The sequence below is a fragment of the Pinus tabuliformis genome, chromosome 2_2 (genome assembly GCF_031772625.1).
Source record: "Pinus tabuliformis cultivar Carrire ecotype Pingquan chromosome 2_2, CPIR1, whole genome shotgun sequence".
Taxonomy (NCBI): domain Eukaryota; kingdom Viridiplantae; phylum Streptophyta; class Pinopsida; order Pinales; family Pinaceae; genus Pinus; species Pinus tabuliformis.
The window spans coordinates 1,050,132,285-1,050,157,469 of record NC_142300.1 but is presented as its reverse complement, the minus strand read 5'-3'; the positions used below and the strand labels follow the sequence as shown (position 1 = coordinate 1,050,157,469).

Sequence of the window (25,185 nt, the reverse complement as noted above, 5' to 3'; positions counted from 1 at the left end):
ATAATTTAAATGATTTAATCATTAAGAAAATATATTTCTTGATAAGATATTGTAAATTTACATTTAATAATAAAATATGTATACAAAATTCCTTAACTTTCTTATAATAGTGTATGAAACGTTAATTTTATATAAACAATTTTTTTTCTTCATATTATGGCATAATAAAATATTTATATATTTAAATTGTTTTCTTAATAGAATTTTAATATTTTATAGAATATATAAAAAATTTCAAAATAAGTTGTAAATATACAAATTAAAATTTCTTATATAACTTCAATTTTGAAAAGTTTATAAATATCCAACGATATACATAAAAATTTTATAAATATCTAACACTATATATTTATACTCTTTATGTGTAAGTTTTTAATTTTAATTTTTTAAATTTTATAAAGATCGAACGGTGTACAATAAAAATTTATAAATATTGAACTCTATACAAGAAAACTCTTTATGTATAAGTTTTTAATTTTATTTAAGAAGACCAATTATTATTATTAAAAAATCAAATATCTAAATTTTTTTGTAGCTTATTTTTCGATATGATAGTGTATACTACACATCCAATTATCTTATACCCACTAACATTGTTATAAAAATTCACACTCACAATTATAAATTTAATTAGAAAATATTAATGATTTTAATCATAATATAAAACGTTTTAATTATTATTGAAAAATTTGTAATATAAAAAGTTATTATTGCCTTGCCCATATATATTCATAAAAAAATTTGCCTCTATTTTTTTTCTATGTAAATTTTTTCAAATATACGATTTCAACATTTTATTACTAATTTATCATATTTTATAAATATGACATAATTTTCATAAATATGTGTGGTTATTTTACTAATATTACTAAGTGGTATGTTAGCATTTACCACTAGTTCATTAGCATGCCGTCCATCTTCCTTACTGATTGTTGATTTGAACAATTAAATTTTTAAACATTATGTTGGCTTTTAATATTAGTTGCAATTTCGAAAGACAATTTTTATGAGAAATGTTGACTTGTTTTTCTTTCCTAGGGGGCTAAGGTCATCAATAGACACCATGTTACTCATATCATCCAATCATTCTCTAAACTTGTAAAAGATGTTGATGCTCATATGTAAATCTTTGTATATGGATTCAACACCCTCAAACCTCCTAGAATGCATATACAACCGTTGTTCATTTCATTTAATACACTGTCTAATAATTTTTTGTTGCGGAACCTGCCTAGCTGGATTTTTATCTTTTAATGATGCGGTACCGGGTCGGCAGAGACAAAATAAACAATGGGACTCTTGCTTACCTACCACAAACTTGTACATTGCCATGTTTTCTATTTAGTTGTTTTTCAGTGACCGTTATGCTTCAAGTTTCACCATCAACATTTTTCATTACTTTCACTTTCATACAACTGGAGAACATTAAACCGCTGAAAGATGTATAAACCCACTGAACAAGCAAGAGAATCAACCACACTCTTTCAAGGGTCACGTTTCCACGCGTTTTAGATGGGTCAATAGAATAAATAGCTTGCACCTTCGACTCTCATGTTTCCACGCATTTTCCACCGTCCAATAGAATAAATTGCGTGCCCTTTCAACGCTCATATTTCTACGCGTTTTCACTGGCACCGAGACGAATCACAATCCCTACCTCTGTGACAGTGAAGTGAATCCACTGTACAACGTGACACATTCGAAGTAAATGAGACGACGTACACCTGGTAGGCCCCCGTATAGCTGGAACTTTAAAACAGGAAGTGGTGCTCGCTGTCAGAGAAATATTTATTTAGACATTATAGCAGTGAAAGATATATCTTTCCAGTGATCAAATTTGAAGGGCGGGTCTTAATTTCATTTAGAAGAGCACACATCTAGGTCGCACTTCTATAATGAAAAGCATAAAAAAAAAGGCAATTCAATTGACAATTGTAAATTATTTTCAAATTTCTTTTTATTTTTTCACAAACAAAAAATACCACTACGTCAAAGGCTGCATTAGTAAATTAATTACTCTTACACATGTGATTGAGAAATGTAACCACATAAGATCATATTGCCCAGGGCTTGAACTCAGCCATAATTGCCAACTATAGGGACAAAATCATAGTTGGGAAACTGCATATGAGTATATCATGACCAAAAACTTGTGTTTCTACTCTAAAATATAGCATTTTAAATTTCTTTGTTTAATTTAAAAAGATATAAAAAAAAACTATTTTCTTGCTTCTTGATTTTTAAAATTGAAATCCATATTACATTTAGTAAAAAAGATGATTGACATATTGAAAAATAAAAAAACAAAAAAAATTGTTGTTCAATCTTTTCCACTTACATCTTATTATTCTCTTTCTACTCATTATTCTTCTATGTTCATTTCATTAACTAAACTTTTATCTTCAAAATAAGTTATTATGAGAGACAATTGATTGTAAATCACTTTACCCTTAACTTTATTGGCAATGAAATTGATAATCTTTCAATTTTTGTTCCCCTTAAATATTTTATATTGTGCTATTATTAAATCAATCTATGTATCACTTTGGTCTAGCTTCATGAATTAGAGTTTGGGATACATAATTCATTTGGGATATTATGTTTTGGAGCATACATTCATAGTCACACAAATGTATGAGCAAAATTAATGGCCACTCATTTGAAATTATTATTAATTCTTATAAATTGAATAAATTAAGCTTAATTGCAACTAGGAGAATGAGGTGTTTTTGCATTTAAATTGAATTAACTAAATGTCTGAATTATGTGTCTAAATTAAAATGAGTATGGAAATTTTATTTAAAGACGGAAAATTTTCTTCAAATTGAACATGGAAAATTTGAAGGATGGAAAAAAATTTCCAAGTTTAAAAATGTTAGAAAACCTTATTAATCCTCAATATTAAGCTAAAAAATGTTTAACAATATTCTTGTAAGAATACTAAAATTTTTAATTATTTTATAGTCTCTAAATTAGTATAAAATTTAGGTGAACCATTTTTAGAATAAACGAAAACTGGTAATTGTTTTTTAGAAAACAATGGTAAATTAGCTCACTTGGAAACATTGGCCCCTATAACTTTCCTTGAAAAACAAAAAAAATTCATGTGCCTTTAATGTCAATATGACAATAATAAAAAAAATCACTTGAATACATTAAAAATATATCATAGATTCATCTTAACCTAGTCCAAAATTATATCATAGATTCATCTTAACTTAGTCCAAAATTATCACCAATATATTATTAGGCATTAAACTAATTTTATAATATAACAAATATTCATATAAAAAATATAAAAAATAAATAAATAAATAAATAAATTCACAAAATTAAAAAAAAAAAACCTCTGTAATTTTTTAAAATAATTAATTTATAACCAATATTTAATAAAACTAAAATTAAACAAAACATTTAGTCTCATTTACATATTTTTATTTTAACTTATATTTTTTATTAATTATATATATTAATAAAGTATTTGTAACATTCCGTTAAAAAAATTCACGTAAAATTCGGAACAAATCTTTATAAATATAAACCATTTTTATTTTTTAAATCTAATATCTCTTTAGTCCAACTTTTTCTAATTTCTTATCTAGGTATATCAATCTTATAATTGTTTGCTTTTAGACTCCTAGTACATATAAAAGGAATAAGGAATAATGTTTGCACAACACATGTATATCCTATTTATTTTTACAATTTTATTTATCTTTACATTTGTAATTTTGAAAAATACATTTTGTTGGCAAGAGGTTTAATTATACATGTTAAAGTTATTAATAAATGGTTATTTTTATTTAAATTATAGTTTTTTAGAAAACCAATCAAATTATTCATTTTTTTTTCTTGTCCATAAAAACCATTTTTATTTTTTAAATCTAATATCTCTTTAGTCCAACTTTTTCTAATTTCTTATCTAGGTATATCAATCTTATAATTGTGTGCTTTTAGACCACTAGTACATATAAAAGGAATAAGGAATAATGTTTGCACAACACATGTATATCCTATTTATTTTTACAATTTTATTTATCTTTACATTTGTAATTTTGAAAAATACATTTTGTTGGCAAAAGGTTTAATTATACATGTTAAAGTTATTAATAAATGGTTATTTTTATTTAAATTATAGTTTTTTAGAAAACCAATCAAATTATTCATTTTTTTTCTTGTCCATAAATAAAGAAACTAACAATAAATTGACCTCTTTCTTATTTATCCAATTTTAAAATACTCCTTGAATCAAAATAAAAATAAATAAATTAGAAATTAAGAGTAAATATGATGAATAATGAGTCTGGAGTATGCCGTAAAACTGCTCCTGTTTGAGTAAGAACTGGTCTTCTTCGGACGTAAGGAAAGAGGTTAACTGCTCCTGTTTGAGTAAGAACTCGTTTTCTTTGGACGTAAGGAAAGAGGTTAATGACCCCAGACCGAGAGGCATCTGGCAAGGGTGAAAGCCTACCCCCAGCGGGTTATTTTAGGTGGTGTGGTTTTCCTTAAATAACTGTGATGAGTCCTTTGAGAATTGCAGCCAGACCTAGCTATCCTGGCTTTTGATTTGACAACTAAATTATGATAAATTTTCCCACCTTGTATAAAACTGTATTATTTATAAAACTATATTATAATAAATACATATACCATTTATCTTGATTTTTCAAAATAGATTAAGATAGAAATAACCTGACATGTCCTCCTCCCTGTTAAAAAGTTTAGATTAATATAGAAATAACATGCTCCCGTTAAAAAATTATGTTGGACCACTTATCAACCCCTTTTTTTGTCTGTAACATAAATGGAAAACCTATGGCATTATGGAAGTTGATTTGGATTGTATCACCAAATATTCCTGCCCTGCTTAAAATCTCTAATCCTAATTCATTATTTTCCTAGCAATAAATCGAGTCCAACTAAATCCCTTGAAACAATTTTGCGCCCTAGCACTGCGCGCTGAATATTGAGACTAAGCTTAAACTCGGGACAAGATCGTTTGAATACCAATGCTTGTGGGACAGTATTTTGGACACGATGCTCAGTTGGGTTACTAATACTTATAGTGGTGGGAGTTGCAAACTATTTGGTCCATAGAAATTGTTCGTCACCGTATGAATACCAATGCTCGTGGGACAGTATTTTGGACAGGATGCTCAGTTGGGTTACTAATACTTAATAGTGGTGGGAGTTGCAAACTATTTGATCCATAGAAATTGTTCGTCACACATGCATCATCATACTTTCACTGTATGTTTGTCATAGCTCTTTTGTTTAGAACTACGACTCTGTAATGCTATTTGTGATGTCTTCTTGTTCTGGTAACTCTCTATTGATATATTGCGAAAATTTTATATAATATTTCTGAGTGAAAGGAGATGAATAAACTAATGGGCATATATCAAACTATGATTTTAACTAAATTCCGTCTCACTATATTGTTACAATCTCAATTTATTAGAACAGATTGAAATCACCCCTATTCAGAGATTTATGCCAGATGCACGATATAGTGATTGTAAATGGCCAGTTACCACGACCAACTATTTTTTAAGCAACAGAGACATGTGGGATTCTACTATTCATTGGTTTGTCTCTGCTCTCATTTTTTGGACATCCCTTAATTGGAATATGGTGATTCAATCTTTGGTGAAGTTAATTTAATTCAAATTCACAATTCAAATTCACCGGGCAGATTTTTGGAGATTCAATTTCTTATATTAATTGCACATTTCTGAAATATTTTATTCAATTTAAATTTACTATTTACCACTATTACAGATTCCTAGAATATCTACTTCAATTAAAATCTACCATCTATTAACTTATACGCATTTAGTTAATATGCATTACAGATTCCTGGAATATGAGATTCAATTCAAATCTACCATCTCTTAAAATCAGAGATATTTATAGTAAAAAAGAATCTAGCCATTTGGGAAGTCCCTATTGCCTTTGATATGCGCAATCTTAGATTATGCATAAATAAGTCTTGCGTATAATTTCAATGAACAAAAATAATTTCAGCAAACAAGAATACTTTATGCTGTATATCCCTTGAAATCGACTTCTTAACCTCTCAGTATTTTAAACTTGTGGAAAAGGGTAATTCGTTGGGATGTTAACCTACCTCTTTGACTATATGAAAGAAATAATGTAAAGCTGAGAGTGATAGATGTTTCAATCATGGCAGGCATGGAATACACCAATTACATACAGGTTGGGCCGATGGACGCGAGTATATTACACAGTGCCCAATTCAACCAGGTGGAAGTTACACATACAGATTCATCAATGTTGATCAGGAAGGAACCTTTTGGTGGCACGCTCATGTCTCATGGCTCCGAGCTAGGGTCCTTGGAGCAATCGTGATCTATCTGAAGAAGGGCAGTTCATATCCTTTTCCTAAACCCAAAGACATACCTACTATCGTTTTAGGTGAGTGCAATAGGTTTATATGGTTCACAAAATCATTTTTGATGCCCTTAATTTTTTTTATGGACATAGTATAAAGTATACGGGTCGGTTTGTGAGGATGCTCCTCATTAGTCTCCCTTCTACATGCAGCAAAAGGAGACCTGTCTACGTAGCAAGAAGAGGATCATTATATGCTAGGAAGAGGAGGCCTTAACCAGCCCTAGACACAGTCAAAGAGGAGTCTATATAAGCTACCTAGCCACAGTCCTCAAGGTTGATGTAATCCGCAATTAAGGGTGACACTTACACGCTATCAAAGGAGCCCTGACGAAGCCTACTAATCTATTGTTTGATGATGCCCTAATCCGCAGTTATGATGAAGCCCTATTCGCAACGAAGGAGAGTTGATCAGTAGTGAACCTATACACTGTAATAAGTGCAGCTTAGAAGGGGCTTCTATTTGTTGTCATCTAGCTGCAGCAAAGTAGCCATCATACAGAATGAAACTGGAATAAGTTAAGGGACGGTTTGAGCCTCCCTCTTGCCACTGTGTGAGGATGGTTCCTTCTTGTAAGGACGCCGAGTTAAAAGAAGCAGTGGATCAACCCTGTTGGGATATCATTGGAAGATCAAGAATAATGTTTATGCTGCTATAGGAAAACTATGTGTTAGGCTATAGGCCATAACACCAAACTCAAATATTTCTTATGGCAATTTGAGGGTTCATATCATTAGCTTAATCTAACAAGGTGTTGTGTATAATGCTATTGAGATATAAGGCTAATTTTGGTGGCTATATGATGTTGCCTAGAGAAAATGGACTAATTGCTAGATGCGGGGTAATAAGAACCACTGGTATTTCAAATCTCATGTTTGTGGATGACCTATTGTTTTCTAGAAAAATAAGTTAAATAAGTTAAGCAAACTACCAGCATTCTGTAACATACTTTCCAGATTTGGGGTGGCATCTAGAATTATTATGAACGAAGATAAATCTGTTCTCTGATTACTAGTATCTTGCCTCCAAGTCACTAGCACATTTACTAACACTGATACAAGTAACTCATTCAAAAATTGGGAATATGAAAACATACCAGGAATTGGGAATCCTCAAACAAATAAAATCCAGTACATTAGGAAGTCTTTGGAATGCGCTCCTCTCCAAGCATAAATTGTGCTTAAACCTTGCTTGATAGGTGTTTGCTGAATCATGAATCTATGATCCTCTCCAGCTTAAATCGTTGTCAAACCTTGCTTTCGGCAGCCTTCAGGTACAACCCAATAATCGTTGTCAAACCTTGCTTTGGGCAGCCTTCACGCACAACCCAGTAAAATTATAGACCCAATACATGACCCATATTGACATCTAGTGGCTCTCAATTGAAACTACCAAATGAAATGGTATCAAAGGGTAATTGTGAAATAATAATTAATAAGAACTTGGATCATATGCACAATTAGAAAAAACAACTCAAAAGAAACTGTTGTTTTTTAAATGAGAGCAACTTATAAACTGCCAAATGTAATGGTATGAAAAGGTAATTTTGACATAATAAGTAATAAGAAATTGCATCATATGCACAATTAGAAAAAACAACCCAAAAAGAAATTGTTGTTTTTGAAATGGGAGTTTCTCAAATGGAATTCAAGTTTTAACATAAAAGGAAATTCACAAATTCAACATTCTTAAAATTTTAATTTCAGAAAAAATGAAATTTAAAAAAATGTTGAAAATTTAACAGCCCTTCTTAAAAAATTTTAAGATATTATTCCAATTTTTTTTTTAAATGACAAAAATCATATTTTAAATTTCTTTTGATGCGTAAAAATTTCTCCTTACTTCTCTGACGTGCCAGAGGCCCTTTGAAGGACTCTGACATGTTCAATTATTTATATTGATACATCGTGAATCAATAAATAAACTAATTCATTTTAACTATAAAATATTTTAATGATAACATGTCAAGTCAATAAAAGTTGTTAATGACATATCTATATTCATAGTTATTGAATAAACAAATCATTATTCCGTATATTGATACATCATTAGTTGTTAAATAAATCATTATTTATTTATGTTTCCTTAATAGATACACTTTTCTCCTATAAAATAATTATTAAATCAATATGTAGTAATTGTTTCTAACTTACCTTGGCTATAACTCCTTAAAATAATTAATAAATTATTTTTGTTTATTAACTTATTAATTTATTTTACCCACTTTTCTTCATTAACTCAATTAATCATTATTCTTTGAGTTATTTCACTAAATAAATATTTTTTACCATATCATTACTCTTTTCCTCTCCTAATTATAATCAAATATGAATCATCAGAGATTACATCATGATTAAGTTGTGGCTTGATAAACTGCTTCTGAGGGGCATCTAAGGCGTCAAAATCACATGGGGATCTCACCACACCAAGCCTTAGCATGTATGGATTTTTTCCCACAAAGTTCCAAACCAGTGAACTTCACATCACAAAGCGACTTAATAGTACACCAAGTCACCATCTATTCCACACCCCATGGGCATAATAATATATCTTATACTGATTCCATTAAAAGTCAAAGTTAACACTCCTAATCATATGGTTCATGTCTTCGCGGTTGTGTGGAGTATTCTTTGCTTCTTTATCCATATCTATCTTTCAAAGGGTTATGTTTGAAAGTTTCTTCCTGAAAATACGATACATAAAGCGGGCCATCTTTCCAAGGGCATGTTTCAACGCGTTTTCCTTGGCATCAAAACCAACCCATCTCTATGCCTCCGGAGGCAGTGACTATGCTGTACAACTTGACACCATCGGAAAATGTGTACACCGGGTGGGGCCCGCATAGCTAAACCATGTGGACAACGACAAATCTGCTTTGGTGAAAATATCCTATAATGTGGCATCAGTACTCCGTGTAAAGGATAATGATATGCATGGGCAACACAGAGCCAACGACGAAAAAGGTGTACTCCGTGTAAAGGATAATGAATTGCATGAGCAACACAGAGCCAACGACGAAAAAGGTGTACTGGTGGACGATTTAAACAACGATGGGTTTCAGCTTCTTGTCCTCACGTATAATTATAGGGGTAGGAATTTTTCCTTTTCATATCAACCCGTAGGATTTCATGGTTTTCACTTTTACGGGCAGGAATTCGTTTTACTTTGGTTGGTTGTCTTTTATGCAACCCCAAATGATAAAAGTGTGTTCATTTCATTTAACATTCAAGGTATGCACCATATAACACCGGTTGTATTTGTAGGATTTCATTGTTTTCATTTGTAGGGGTAGGAATTCTTTCTTTTCATATCAACCCATAGGATTACATGGTTTTCACTTTTAGGGGCGGGAATTTGTTTTTTCTGTGGTTGGTTGAGAGGCCTTTTATGCAAACCCCAAATGATAAAGATGTGTTCATTTCATTTAACATTCAAGGTGTGCATTATCTAACACTAGTTTTGTAAGATTTATTGTTTTCATTTGTAGGAGTTGGATTTTTTCTTTCCATTTGGTTGATTTGAAAACTTGTATTCATTATTTACCATGGTAGATGTAGAAATCCAGTTGTATATGTAGGATTAGTTTTCATTTGTAGATTGATATATTTTTTTTTTCATTTGGTTGATTTGAAAAGCATATTTAGTGGTTTCCTTTTTATGGATGTAGGATTTTTAAATTATCTTTATAATTTGTTCTTTTTTATTTAGAGTTATTGTTTTTTGAAAGGTAAGAATCTGTTTTTTCCATTGGATTGGTTTTTTTTTGAAAGATAGGAATCTGTTTTCTTCCCATTGGAGTGACTTTTGAAGTGTAGGAATCTGTTTTTTTTCTATTGGAGTGACTTTTGAAGAGTAGGAATATACTTTTTTCCATTAGAGTGACCTGAAAATTGTTAGGATGGAAAATATGTATAATTGATTTGAGATGATCATACATTAAACTGAAGTAGAATTGATTAATGCCATTAGTGAAATGAATGTTAACTTAAGGTGCTTTAACCGTGAGAACTGATTGAAAAGGAGTGACTTTACGACATAATTAAAACATGAGAAACATACAAACAAAAGTAATAAGTAGTAAAAACACAGCGATACGAGACATCAATATTGATTACAGAGTTCGTCCCTGATGGACTACGTCTCTGTGTCCGCTTTCAAGATGGGTGTTCGCTTTATTAGGATTGAATCCGAGGAGGTCGATTACACAACAAATTAACCAGACTAATTGTGCACGCGAGCACTTCTGGTCACTGTCACAAGAAAGCTCTCTGAATTAGCTTTCCAACGCTTGTCATGGTTCCCAATTGACTCTAGAGGCTCTCGTTACACTGAAATAAAAAATCAGCCTATGTCCTCTATAATCTCCATACAAAACTCTAAAATCACTCCCTCCTACTCTTCAACGAGCCAAACTATCTTTATAACCCTCAAGATGCATTCTAACTCCTTAGTCTGAGCTTAGGAATGAACAAGCTGACTTTTAGGGTTAATTCAGGGTTTTAGTTAATGAATTAATGTCACATAGTGATATTCAGCACCTAGGTGTAATTAAAATATCCAAAATACAAATAAAAACCCACTTTCGACCTTAGTTTAGCCCGACACTGTTAGGAGTCAGCTATTCGGGCGGAGGGCGCTGACAATGCATGTGAACAAGTTAGATAACCCGCAGTTATGGCTCCAGCAATTTTGCCGACTGTTTTTCACGACGATGATGGTTGGCAGTTAATTCGGCACTCACATACACCTGCTACCCCCCCCTGGACCGTGACTGTCCACCAAACGGCGGAGACAACCCCCGACTGCGTGGTCTCCTGCACTACGTTCACACAACCACAATTAGATACCATTCCCCGCGCGGTCATGCTCCGATGTTAACCCTGACGGTTAATCCCTTGTCCCTTCACATGGCCCGCTACGGCCTGCTCTGATGCAGTTAGGCCAACCGTTAGGGGCTATTTTGTGTGCATTTTGTAATGTTTTAATGTTTTACAAGTTTTGCAATAGCATGAATGGGTTTAGGACTTAGGGTTATGGAATTTTAATGCATGGATTAGGTATAGGTTAGGGTTTAGGTGTATTAGGATACATGACTTATGTTTATGTATTAAATCACTTGGATTTTGATAATAAAACACATGTACACCTCTTCGTCACAAAGCGACATTTGCCACTATCTCATGACGACAAACACATGTTGACAACCAAAGGCCGGGAGAACTGACAACAAACACTTGTCGACAACCAAACCCCGACAGAACTGACGACAAACACATGTCGACAACAAGGTACAAAACCATATCCTTCGAATACCATGAAAACCATATCAACCATTGACATTACTAGACAACCATAACATCATTGTCAAAGATGAAGATACCAGACACTGAATGCTGACGATGAATACTAGCGAACTTGAAAAAGTTCAAGACCTCATCGACTATGATCATTTTAAGACCACTTCGACTTGAATCACTGAAGACTCTGCTCATACTGGACTGACAGGATCCTCCTGAATCAATAATTCAATGTTTAATATGTATATACAATTTAGGTATAATGTTTAAAATATATATTAATTAAAAATTTCAAAGTTTATTATAAAACAAATATTTAATATCCATCTTAAATTATATATATAAAATAAAGTAATTAAAAATATAAAATTGTTAATTTTGTAAATAAATATTTAAAAGTAAGAAATAAAAATATTTGATAAATTGTTTGTTTTGTTATTCTCATTTGGCTGACACGAATAGTATAGCCATTATTTTTCTAAAGTGTGGGAATATATTTTTCTAATTTAATTGACTTGGAAATTGTTAGTGTGAGAAATATGTATAATTTGGTGGTGTTTAATATGTATATATAATTTATATATAATGTTTAAAATGTATATTAATTAAAAAATTCATCCTTAATTATAAATTAAATATTTTTATTTTTATTGAATTTATTTATTTCATAAATAAGTATTTAAAAATAAGAAACAAAAAGAAAAAAAAATAAAAAAATATTTATTATATCAATACCATGTTAAGTATGAAAGGACCTGCATATATCCCTCCATCATATTCAATAACACACAATTGAAATGATTTAACTCTAATGTGGGTAGGGAAATATTGTATTTGAAATACTTTTTTGTTGTTGATAATTTGCTTTTAAGTACAATGAATTCAATTATACATTTCTTTCATATTGGAATCTAGAGAGCACTTATGAGTGTAATGAGAAATTTTCTATTTTAATTGCTCTGTATATATTATACATAATTAATTTTGAAATATTTTTACTTGCTTTAAATATTTTATTTATGACCCATATATAAATATATTTTGTTATTAATATTGTTTTAAATGTTAGGTATCAATTCCAAATTAAACATAAAATTGTCGGCATTATGGCTAGTTTGTTCTCCTTCATGTCAACATGGATTGGTAGCGGAATCTTAGTTGGATGCAGAGGTGTATCCCAGGGTGATGTGTGCCTAACAAAGTGATGATTTTCTCTAGTCTCTATAACGTGGCCTTTTTTCTCAACAACGCACATTGTAACATGGGTCACGGTGATGTGTGCCTAACAAAGTGATCATCTTCTCTAGCCTCTATAAGGTGCCCTTTGTTCTCAGCAACACATATTGTAACATAGGTCACTTACTTTGTAGAACATGTTATAAAGCACTACTTTTGCCTAGGTGACCCTCTATAATACTAGTGTAACCCCAAGATTGTTATTGTTTTCCCCATAGAAACCAACTATTGTTATTGTTGAGCCCTTACATTATTATTGTTTTGTAGGCCCTCATTATATTGTGACCCCTTTGGACTCCATTAAACTAAGCATGAGCATATGATGACATATTTTCTAGTGATGTTTATTTGAAAAAGATTAAATTGTCATAATTTAGCATAGTTAATACAAGTGTTAATTAAAGAATATGTGTTAACATAATCATAATGCATTTTTTTTATAGTCCACCTTTTGTGTGCATCATTCCCCCCTTTTCTTGGACACTTACCCCACTTGTTGTGGACATCATTAGTTAATAATAAGTATTAAGATGATATTTAGTTAGTAATGCTAATCATTTAATCATTTCCTAGACTAATGTTAATAATACATGTGTGTATGTTTATATGTGATCATCATGCTTAGGCTACAATGATTCAAGAGGAGAGTGATTTTGATTTATCTTTAAAAAGGTTAAGGCAGAGATTAAATGTAAAAGGTAGGTTAGGATAATGATTTTTTCTTACGAGAGATAGAATAAGGAAAGTATTAATCAAGATAAATATCTACGTGAGGTAGAATTTAAAGAGGTAGCTCAATTTTAAGGAGGGTCAGAATGGGCTACAACATTCAACTCCTACTAGGGATGGAGCCTCCTTGTGAGGTAGCTAGAATTGTAGAGCATACACCTTTAAACTTTGGGCACAAAGCCTATATGTTTTTGAAAATCTAGAATTCCTAAAGAATATCTACCAACGAACAAGTAAATGCATTACAAATCTGTCTTATCAACAATTTTACCTATAAATGTTCTTTTTTTTAATGAGGTAAGAGTAGGACCTTCTATTAATCTAGTCAATAATACATAATTTACAAGTTGCCGCACCAGCTCCGTGAGAGTTCAACAGGCAGCTATGCAAACAAAGTACCGAAACATGCATCCAAAACCATGCAAAGTCCTAACAAGACAACCAGGGGGTTACATCCGTTTACTCTGGACAATAGGCAAGCAGTACACCATCTGGTCATGCTGTCTAGCACTAAAAGAGTTCGAGCCCTCAATAGAAGTCACAAGCGACGGTTCACCAGACTTCCAAAAAGTATACCAACTAGAACCTTCATTGAGCTTGTACAGTCGCACACCTGCCGAACCGACCTGTCAGTATCCACTAGACACGCACTGATCGCGGGCCCACAACAACCCACACCAAACCTTTCTTACGGACCCGACGTAAACTTTATTCCAGCCCTCTAAACTTTTTTTGGGTTCGAGACACCAAGCTAACTTGCACAATCAAACATACACCATTGATCTCCCGCCGAGGATCCAACGGTTTACGGAGATATCAGGTGGATAAGTCGCATGAGGGATAACCATCCGATAAGAGCAGTATTCTTTCACCTCTCCCTGCTACGTGTCACACGACGAGTGGAATCAGAGCCTTTCTCAAAAAAACCCGATACCACTTAGACCTCACCCGATAAACCTCTTGTGGTTTTAGAAAACAACGCCTCGCAGAATAACTACCGCGCTCTTTCGCCAAATGGTAGCTATTGATCTCATGCATCGGACGATTCTTGTGACGTCCTCCCAAAATCGTTGTCCAGCACAAAACACAATCAAAATTTCCACATAATGTTTTGTTCCATGGACAACCCAACCTGTAGTACTTGCATAGCAGGTCCGAAGGAATACTGAGCTGTGGATAGTGGCCCATACCCAAAGAGGGCTGACAGTTTAGGGTACCCTATCCTCCCTCCTGTCTTCTGTACCATCTCAGTCCTTCCTGTGAATCCATAGCTCTATATCTTTGTCTGCCAAATAGAGACAGTCCTCCAACAGTTTTCCTGGGCGTATTAGATCCCATTCATACCGAGAATCCCTATCCATGTTGGTGACTCCCTCGTTCACCAGGCGATCCACTAACATGTTAGCTTTCCTCTTCACATGGACAAAGCTAACATTGTTTAAGGTTTGGACGTGGGAGTGGATATGGTGAAAGACTTGCAAAAGCCTCTAGTGCTTTGATACTTTATCTGGAGAAGTATCATTACATAATTTATTGGCCGCTCTAATAATCAATTCTAAATCTGCTTCAATGATGACATTATGCAAATTAGAATCTAACAAAATTTCCAAGCCTTGTTCTAATGCCATGAGCTCCACCATGTTGTTAGTAGCCTTGCCCAAGTGTCCATGGAAGATCTTCTTTATCTAACCCTTTTCATCTCTTATATTCCCTCCAAAGCCAGCTAACCCTAGATTGCCTTTAGAAGCTTCGTCTATATTAACCTTTAGAAAGCCATGAGGAGGAGGCTTCCAAATATTAATATTTGCATTAATTTGGCTTACTCCCTTAATTAAGCCCTGTGGGTTTATGGATTGGAGACCCAAATGCGTAATAATGCTCACCTCTTAGGGTAGAGGAGGATCCTTAGGAAGATTCCGCAAAAGGCTTCTTATTGTGTCTTTGAGCTGCCTCAAAATTTTGGCAATTATGTGTTGGGGCTCTCTTGCTCTGTTTTTAAAGATCTGATTGTTGCGTTCTTTCCAAACATTCCAGATAACAAAGCCTGGTACCAGAATCCAAGCTTTATTAATGATTTCATTCCCTGAGAAATTTGCCCGCCAGTTCTTCAAAGTATTGGATATGCTAAGACTATCCCTATCTATTTGCCTAAAGATTAAGGCCACACAGTTCCATACGTTCGATGTGAAAGGACAGAGGTTGAGAAGGTGATCCACCGTCTCCTCTTGAGAGCCATAGAGGTAACATTGGGAGGGTCCAATAAAGCCTTCTTTTCAGACTCTCCCATGTTAAGATTTTCCATTGATACACTAACCAGATTAACAACTTTATCTTCATTCAGTGGGGGCTTTGCCATAGTTTCTTCCAGACTAGATTAGGATTCGGATAGTTAAATTTTGTTACTTCCTGTTTAGCTTCTTTGAGGTTAAAGTTGCCTTCGGTGTTCTTTCCCCATCTTAATTGGTCAGATAAGGAGGATACCAGAGTCCTTCTATGCTCTAACTCCTAGGTGAGTATTCTTGCCAGGACCTTGAAAGGACTGTCATCACTGTGGCCCAGATCCTTCCAATTCCTCCATTTTCCATTATCCCTATCCTGGTCCCACAAATATTTAACCATAATCAGCCCTTTGTTATCTGTGTCTCTCTTGAGACCTGCTAATTCATCCTTATAAAGGTTGGGTTCCTATTTCCAGCTGTCCTCCCACAATCTTGCTAGGTTCCCTGCTCAAATTTCCTAAAAGCTATGTTCCTGAACAATACTTTTATTCTCCCAGTGCAGATTCCAGATATGGGAGCCCTTGATTTGCCCTGACATTCTAATGTGATCCTTCTCCTACCATACTTAGCATATTTTTGTTTCCACAGCTTAGCCCAGGGAGCTACCGATTCCTTAATCCATCTCCACCAAAGTTTGGCCCCCGAAACTCTACTAAGGGTTTTAGGGTCATGAATCCCCAAGCCACCATGGTTTTTGGGCTTGCAAATCTTGTCCCAAGCTACTAAAGCCCACTTCTTTTTCTCTTCACCTCTACCCCACAAAAAATCCCTTTGTATACCCCTGATCTATTGCTTAATGCCTTTAGGAGCAGGAAGAGATGAGAACATGAAAATGGGAATTTCCTGCAAGACTTATTGTGTTAGCACCAGGCACCCTACCAAATTTAGTGACCTGTGTGTCCATTTTCTGACCTTGTCCTGAAGTTTGTTAATTGTTGCCTCCCACACACTCTTGCTAAAAGGTTTATCTGTAAGACGTATGCCTAGATACTTGGAAGGTAGTTATTCCCTTTGAAACCCAAGAATTTTGATAATATTTCTCTAAATAACAATATCGGTGTTAAAGAAAAAAACTTTAGATTTGTTGAGGCTTACCTTTGTGCCTGCTGCCATAGCAAAGTCATTCAATATATGTTTGATCTCTTTGGCTTCCCTGACTCTGGGCATACCCTGTAGCATAGTATCATCCACAAATTTTTGATGTGTATTTTCCGCTCCATCTTCGGTGAGTTTGATACCATGGATTCTTCCTTTAGCATTTGCCACTTTGAACGCTCTACCTAGCCCTTCCATCATGAGAATGAAGAGGAAAGGTGAGAGTGGATCTCCTTGTCTGAGACATCTGGACGGTGTGAAGGTTCTTGATGGAGCTCCATTGAGTAGTATAGAGAAATTGGTCATCGTGACGAGTGTCATAACCCATCTTATCCAAATTTGGTCGAAGCCATAGGCCCTTAGAATTTCTCTTATTTAAGACCAACTTATCTTGTCATAGGCTTTCGTTAAGTCCAACTGAATGGTCATACCAGATTGTTTGTTGCCTTTGAGAGAGTGTACCACCTCATGTACTTAGATGATGTTGTTGAGGATTTGTCTTCCTTCCACATAGCCCGTTTGCTCGTTCGAGATGAGAGATGGTAGAAGGGGCTTGAGTCTATCGGCTATCACTTTGGAAATGATTTTGTATACCACATTACATAAGGCTATGGGTCTGAAACCATCCGAAGTCATGGCATTTTCCTGTTTTGGGATCAGAGTTATGAAGGAAGCATTAAGAGCCTTCAAAACCTTTTTAGATTTTCTTGAGTCTTCCACAACCTCAAGGATATCCTGTCTGACAGTTTCCTAGTAGGCTTTGAAAAAGTCCACATTGAACCCATATAGGCCTGGAGCTTTTTCATTTTGCATTTCATTAATCACTTTGCTGACCTCCTCTTCCGACACTGGCCTGTTAAGATTATGGTTATCTTCTCTAGTGACCAGCTGAGGGATATATTGAGTGAATTGTTCAATGAACCCGGATCTGTCCTCCAAGGGTTCCTCTGCTATACTGAGGAAGTGTTGTACAAGGACTCATTCCATATCGTTGTGAGAGACAAGCTCTATTCCTTAAGAATATTTGAGCTTAGTGATTTTGTTATGTGCCCTGTGAGCCATGGTGGATTTATGAAAAAAAATTGTATTCCTTTCTCCCTCCCTAATCCACTGTATCCTTGATTTCTGCCACCAGAAAATTTCCTCTTGCAAGCATCGCTCTTCCCATTCTTCCCACAAAGAGTCAGTAAGCTTTAGCCGCTCCTCGGTAAATCCATCTGTGATGTTTATCTGATTAATCTCTTGTAGCTTTTGCTCAACTTCTTTTTTGGCTTTGAAGATGTCACCAAATTCCTTTTTGTTCCATTCTTTAAGTTTCGATTTGATGTATTTGAGTCTCTGATGGAGCATGAACATTTTAGTGCCTTGAATGTTCATATCTTCTCTCCACCATTTTTCAATATTACTGATGAATTCAGGGTGAGATAGCTAGGCATTTTCAAACCTGAAAATTTTGTTTCTGGGCATGCCCATAAAAGTGGCTTCCAGCTGTACAGGCTAGTGATCCAATCCTCCAAAGGGTAGAATAAAAGCTGTCATTGTTGGGCCTGTGAGAAGAAGGTCCTCTGAAATAATAAATCTATCAAGTTTGGAGGCAACTTGAGAAGCTCCTACCCTCTTGTTGTTCCAAGTGAAGGTTCCATTTATTGTTTCAGTGTCCACTAGCCCCATGTTCATTATAAAATTTTGGAAGGCCAAGGAATCTCTTCCTAGCTATCTAATACCTCCTTTTTTCTTTGAGAGAGATCTTATCATATTGAAATCTCTTGCAACAATCCAGGGCATATTGGGGTGTCTTGCTCTAAGATCCTCAAGAGAGATGAGAAGCTTGAGTTTGTCGACTTGCTTTTGTGGTCCATAAACATTTGTAATCATGTATACTTCCTTATCATCTATAGGTTGATAAACCATAGAAAGATAGTTAGCATCCAGGATCCCAAATTTCTGTGGATCCCACAGCGTGAGAATCCCCCCAGCCAAGTTGTTTGCTTCAACCTCTATATACTCATATCTGATTAGCCACTTATTATGAATTTCTCTGATCTTCTCCATTGCACATTTTGTCTCCTGAATGAAAATCATATCTGGTTTTTCTTCTTTAATTCTATTACTGAGAGTCCTTTGTTTCCTTTTATTTCCTATGCCTCTGATATTCTAAGTTGTGAGCTTCATTAAGAAAGGTTATTAAAAGAGTAACTTGTAAGATCTTTCATCTTACCTTAGTTAATCAATAGTATCCCACATTCGTTGAGCAACTCATTCTGTCTTTTTCTTCCTCTTTTTCTTCCTGAGTTCTTTGACGATTGTGCCTGTAAATTTTCCATCATTATGAGCCCATTGAGCTCTTGACTTTCATGGTTTCTTTTGACTCTAGCTCCCTTTTCTTGTCATCTCCATAGAAAGAGTTGTTGTACCCTGTCATAGTCCTCTTTTGGCAAGGAGTCCACTCCTATGGTTGTCCCTTGTTCCAAAATTTTTTCTAGATCTAGATTTTCTTTATCTAGAATTTCCTGTAGCTCATAGTCCTCTGTTCCCAATTCACTTGGAGTCATTTCCTAGTCCCTACTTATCTCCATGCAGCTTGGTAGATCATCCTTTTGCTGGTTATCTACCGTGATATCCTCCATGCCATCTTCCTTTTCCTTTTCATTGATTATGTTCTCCATATCTTGGACTGTTTCCTTGTTCCCCTCTTCTTCCTCTAATATTTTGAACCGATTGTGTCTTGAATGTCTATCCCCATTCATCTTCTTTTGTGGACGTTTACCACCTTTCCCTCTGCTCCCAACCTTGGTGAAAACCTCATGATTCTTATCCTCAGCAGTTTTCTCATTTCCTTCCATATTGTTTCCTGGGTAGTCTCTGAATAAATGCCCATGTTCATGGCATTTGCGACACCTAAATGGGATGTGCTCATAGTCCACAGTCTGAACCCATTCTTCATCATACACCTCTAGAATTATTGCTTCTGGAAGAGCTCTAGATAAGTCCATTTCCACACAGATCCGGGCAAAGGAGGTATATTTTCCTTTCAGAGTCACCTCTGAGATATTTAGAAAATGCCCCAGCTTATTGCCTATTGTTTTCAGAGATTCTGGTAGCCAATAATCCAGAGGGAGGGAGTAAATTCTAATCCATACCGGTACTGATGTGAAGGTTTCGTGCTCCAGGACAAAGTTCATCATCCATGGCCGCATGTAGAGTCCTGTCGCAGCATAGAAATATGGACCTCCTTCGAACACTTTATCCTTATCCTCTAGGCTCGTGAACACCACTATGAAGAAGCCCTTAGAGCCTAGATTTAGGTGTATTTCCTCCTTTGGCTTCCAATGGCTCCTTATCCAGATACGTAGCACCCTTTCTGTCTGCCATAACCCCATAAATTTGCATATGATTGCATGTTCCGTCATATGATCCCTATGTGCTTGAAGCGCAGGATCACTCAATATGACCTGTGGAATGGTACTCGACTTGGGTTTGCAGACCCCCGTTGTCCTTATGGAAGGATGTTTTCCATAGCTACCTTCATTCTCCTTCCCCTTATTTACTTCCGGCTTGTCCCCTTCTTGTTCATGAAGTCCATTTCTTTCCAATGTTCCTTTGCCTCTCGCTTCTACTACCTTTTCCAAAGGTTTTTAACGTGTTGCTTTCCTACTTCCTATTTTTTGCATGTAACTACCTAAATATAGGAGGGAGACACATTCCCCCCTTGTGCGTCCCTCCATGGTTCCCGAAGTCAAAACCCTAGCGCCAACTTCAACCCATTCTTCATCATACACCTCTAGAATTGTTGCTTCTGGAAGAGCTCTAGATAAGTCCATTTCCACACAGATCCGGGCAAAGGAGGTATATTTTCCTTTCAGAGTCACCTCTGAGATATTTAGAAAATGCCCCAGCTTATTGCCTATTGTTTTCAGAGATTCTGGTAGCCAATAATCCAGAGGGAGGGAGTAAATTCTAATCCATACCAGTACTGATGTGAAGGTTTCGTGCTCCAGGACAAAGTTCATCATCCATGGCCGCATGTAGAGTCCTGCCGCAGCATAGAAATATGGACCTCCTTCGAACACTTTATCCTTATCCTCTAGGCTCGTGAACACCACTATGAAGAAGCCCTTAGAGCCTAGATTTAGGTGTATTTCCTCCTTTGGCTTCCAATGGCTCCTTATCCAGATACGTAGCACCCTTTCTGTCTGCGATAACCCCATAAATTTGCATATGATTGCATGTTCCGTCATATGATCCCTATGTGCTTGAAGCGCAGGATCACTCAATATGACCTGTGGAATGGTACTCGACTTGGCTTTGCAGACCCCCGTTGTCCTTATGGAAGGATGTTTTCCATAGCTACCTTCATTCTCCTTCCCCTTATTTACTTCCGGCTTGTCCCCTTCTTGTTCATGAAGTCCATTTCTTTCCAATGTTCCTTTGCCTCTCGCTTCTACTACCTTTTCCAAAGGTTTTTAACGTGTTGCTTTCCTACTTCCTAATTTTTGCATGTAACTACCTAAATATAGGAGGGAGACACATTCCCCCCTTGTGCGTCCCTCCATGGTTCCCGAAGTCAAAACCCTAGCGCCAACTTCAACCCTAGCTCAAGTTGCCGACCCCCCTTGTAAGTATCATTATTCCCTACCTATAAATATTCATATGCATGTTATAGAGAAGACTATTATTTGAGTGTAATAATAAGGCTTGGAGATTTACCGATTTCATAACTCAATTTATCTTTTATCCCTGTCTTCGAAATGTACTATGTGTAACCAAATATTTAACTCTAACTATCATGCATGTTGCGATATGATGTGATTCATGATCGTTTGATGGAACCAATGTTATTGATATGATCTCATCAGATGGTTCAAAGGTCATTAACGAGGGCCCACTCAAGGGCAATTTTAAACATGGAAATTTGTCTTAAAGTTTAGAAACCTTGGCAAATCCAACTAGTCCATAATATGAAATCTATAAAATGTTTGGAGATATTTTTGTAAAATATTCAAATTTATAATATCTTTATATAGTTTATATATAATTTTTTGGCAATTTTCGGGGTAAAATAATTTCATTCTATAAAATTTGGGCGAACCATTTTCACAAAAAAATGGAAATTAACGTATCTTTTTTTATGGAAAAAGTATAGCAAATTAGCCCATGGGCGAATATTAGCCCCTAAAATTTTCCCTGGCCCACTCTTCCATTCCATATGACCTAAAGTCATTGTATCAAAATGTCATTAACCATTGGATTGTAGTTATATAATTATGCCATAAGGAATTCCTTCAGTGCAAGCTACCCACTAATTTGACTGATGCATTATCCTAGTCGTTGAATATTATAAAGGACCAACTAACCTGGCTAGGATATCCAATTATTGGATTGAGATCCCCATCCTTTCCCTCCATCACATTGGTACACCAAACCACAGAGACAAAGCTTTATTTATCCATATTGTACAATTCCTTCATTTGAATGGTAGTAGTTAAGGTGATTAACTTCTTTACATGGAGCTACCTTCCACCCTTACAAACAAATAATTTTATCATGGTAAAATGTAATGGCATACCAAACATGAATACCATTATGTTGACGGTGCTGGACCGGCCAACATTCGAGGTACCTCCCTGGTATGAATTCTCAAATAGGCCTCACATCGTTTGGTGTAGGACTCCCATCTGGTATGATGGCCTGATTGCCATTATCTTAAATATTTCCTTAGATCTTTTTTGTCAACACATGAGAGTGGTTTACTTTGTATTTGAACAACGAGGTTAAAAGTGAGTCTCGAGTTGAAAGGGAATAGTCCCAACTCTGCTAAAGACACATAACAAAATAGGACATGCACAGTTTTCGGCAAAGTAGTCCACAGGGATGCGGCAGTCACAAACACAAGGTGAACAGATAACACATACAACACCGAACGAAATAGTCTACACGAATGTGACGGGAGTTAGGGAGTTATAACAAGTTTACAAGAATGAATCTATTGAGTGTCCGGCGGGATAAACCACACGGGCGAAACAAAGTTAGCAACTAATACAACACATTTCCAACAACATATGTACTAAAACAACCGAAATGGTTCAACTATCTTAATGCAAGTTACAGCAACATGCATTACAAGCATCCAAATAATAGTCCTACCAATGAATAAAATACATGTGTGAGAGTTCCAAGACACATCCGTCACACCATTACATCACTAACCCCGATAGTGGGGTGTTGGATCCACTGCTTGCTCCTCAAAGAAGATATTACAGACTCTCAAGGCTATGTGGGAGAAGCCAAGGTGAAAATTCCCTTGCATGTACAACTGAGGGGTATATATAGCAAATGGTGAAACTGACCCTTGTGACTGTTCGACTTCCCTCATGATTGTTTGACTTACATGACTCTTAAACTTTACATGTGGATCTCTTGGACTTCCACATTACATTACATTGATTACAACAATATGACCCACAGTAGCGATGTGGTCGAGATGACTCATGACATGACTCGACACGACAATGCTGGTATGTTCATGCTGATGGTGGTGTCCATGTCGACTTGCAGTGTTTTTGAGTGATGAGCGTGCTCTTGGTGTATCATAGCTTCACCTTTGTATGGAAAGGTGTGCAAATTCTTCGACGGTCTTGGTGTTTGCTTGATAGTTCATCCATGCGCATGTGTCTCCTTTGCTTGCTACTAGGTACGCTTCGTGTGTTGGTCCATTCGCGAACAAGTCTCCTAGCATGTGCTCCTTGTTCATCTCATTCGTCGTCACCTCGTGTCTCACCCATGCACCTGTATCTGCAATCACTCATGACAAGAGGACATCAAATCCATAAATCTCCTAGTCTACCATGATGCATCATCTTTCGCTTTAGGCTGCAGGTGACTGGGAGAGAGGATAAGGTTCTGAGACTACACAGAGCACATTTCAGGTCGGGATGCGGGCTCTAGGGAATTGCAAATGAAAAATGTGCAGAGGTCACTCGGAGGCTGAGATAGGCAATATTGATCAGCAGTGATTGTCTGCAGGATCTAGCTCGAATGGAGGGCAGATCTGCGCATTTTTTCTAGGGAGACAATGTGGGCAATAAGGGGACATTGGGAGTGAACACTACATAGATTCTTCAGGGAGGATCGTAGCGGGCTGCGGGAGGTTGTTGGCCAAAATTGCGCAGAGCTAGGAGGTTGGCCTACAAGACATCCCTGCACAGTTTCTGGGTTGAGTGGGATGTTGGGAAACTTGGCAGAAAACCATGTAAACTTCAAAGTTTTTAGGAGGAGCAGCAGGTTGGGTGACAGAGTGGCTAGCTAAGAAAACTACGCATTCTTTTAGGACAGTGCAGTGACAGGAAGAGGGTTTTTGTCTAGCATGTATATGAAATTTCTTTAGTTAGTGAAAGCGTGCATGTTGGCAGCTTCTGTGTAAGTTTTTGGAGGAGTGAAGTTTGGGGTCTCTGCCTGACCAAACTCTTTGGTTGACCAATGGGAGGCTTGGTAGATTTTCTTGGCAGCAACGTGCTACAGATCCATTTGGGCACATAAAATCCCAACATTCAGATCAGTCTTTTAGGGCTCATCAAACCCTAAATTTAGTTATTTCATGCCCTAAACAAGTCAACCCTTTGAATGCCTCCTTCCCAGATAGTTTCATGACTTGAAGACATCAAAAAATTGCCTCTAAAGGGACCATCACAGGTAAGCCCTTATGAAGGTGTGTTGCAAAGCAATTAAGTCCACTGCCAGGGTGATATATAGAGCACTTAGGCTTCCTTTCACCTGCACTAGGCGAGAATGAGCGAAATTCACATAGGGTTTGCGGAATATTCTTATCTTTTGGAGTCATCTATAAGTTTCCCTATCTTATCAACTCTTATGAGCATGAAAATGGATAAGGAATGAGTTAAGGAGCATCCTATCCTCTCATCCTTTCCTCCATGGAACTAATTCTAAGTATGGAAGGCCATTTAATGTCACCATTAATGATAATCCTATAAATTGACCACTCATCTAAGTGATTTGTGGTTGGATTATGTTGAATTATAAGGAGATAATGCTGCTATGAGACTTGACCTTGGAGCAAATGATGTGATGCCACAAGCTTGTCTTACTTTTGATATGATGTGGATGGGATCCAAGTTGG

General features: G+C 35.7%; 1 protein-coding gene across 1 annotated transcript in view; it reads right to left on the bottom strand.

The window, feature by feature from the left end:
* Positions 1–1,370: 1,370 nt before the first annotated feature.
* The window catches only part of LOC149196978 (uncharacterized), a 78,450-nt gene continuing 54,635 nt past the window's right edge, over positions 1,371–25,185 (bottom strand). Inside the window, exon 3 of the mRNA XM_089403816.1 lies at positions 1,371–1,773. Coding sequence (XP_089259942.1) covers positions 1,616–1,773 — 158 coding nt within the window. The 3' untranslated portion in view covers positions 1,371–1,615. The remainder of the gene's footprint in view (positions 1,774–25,185) is intronic.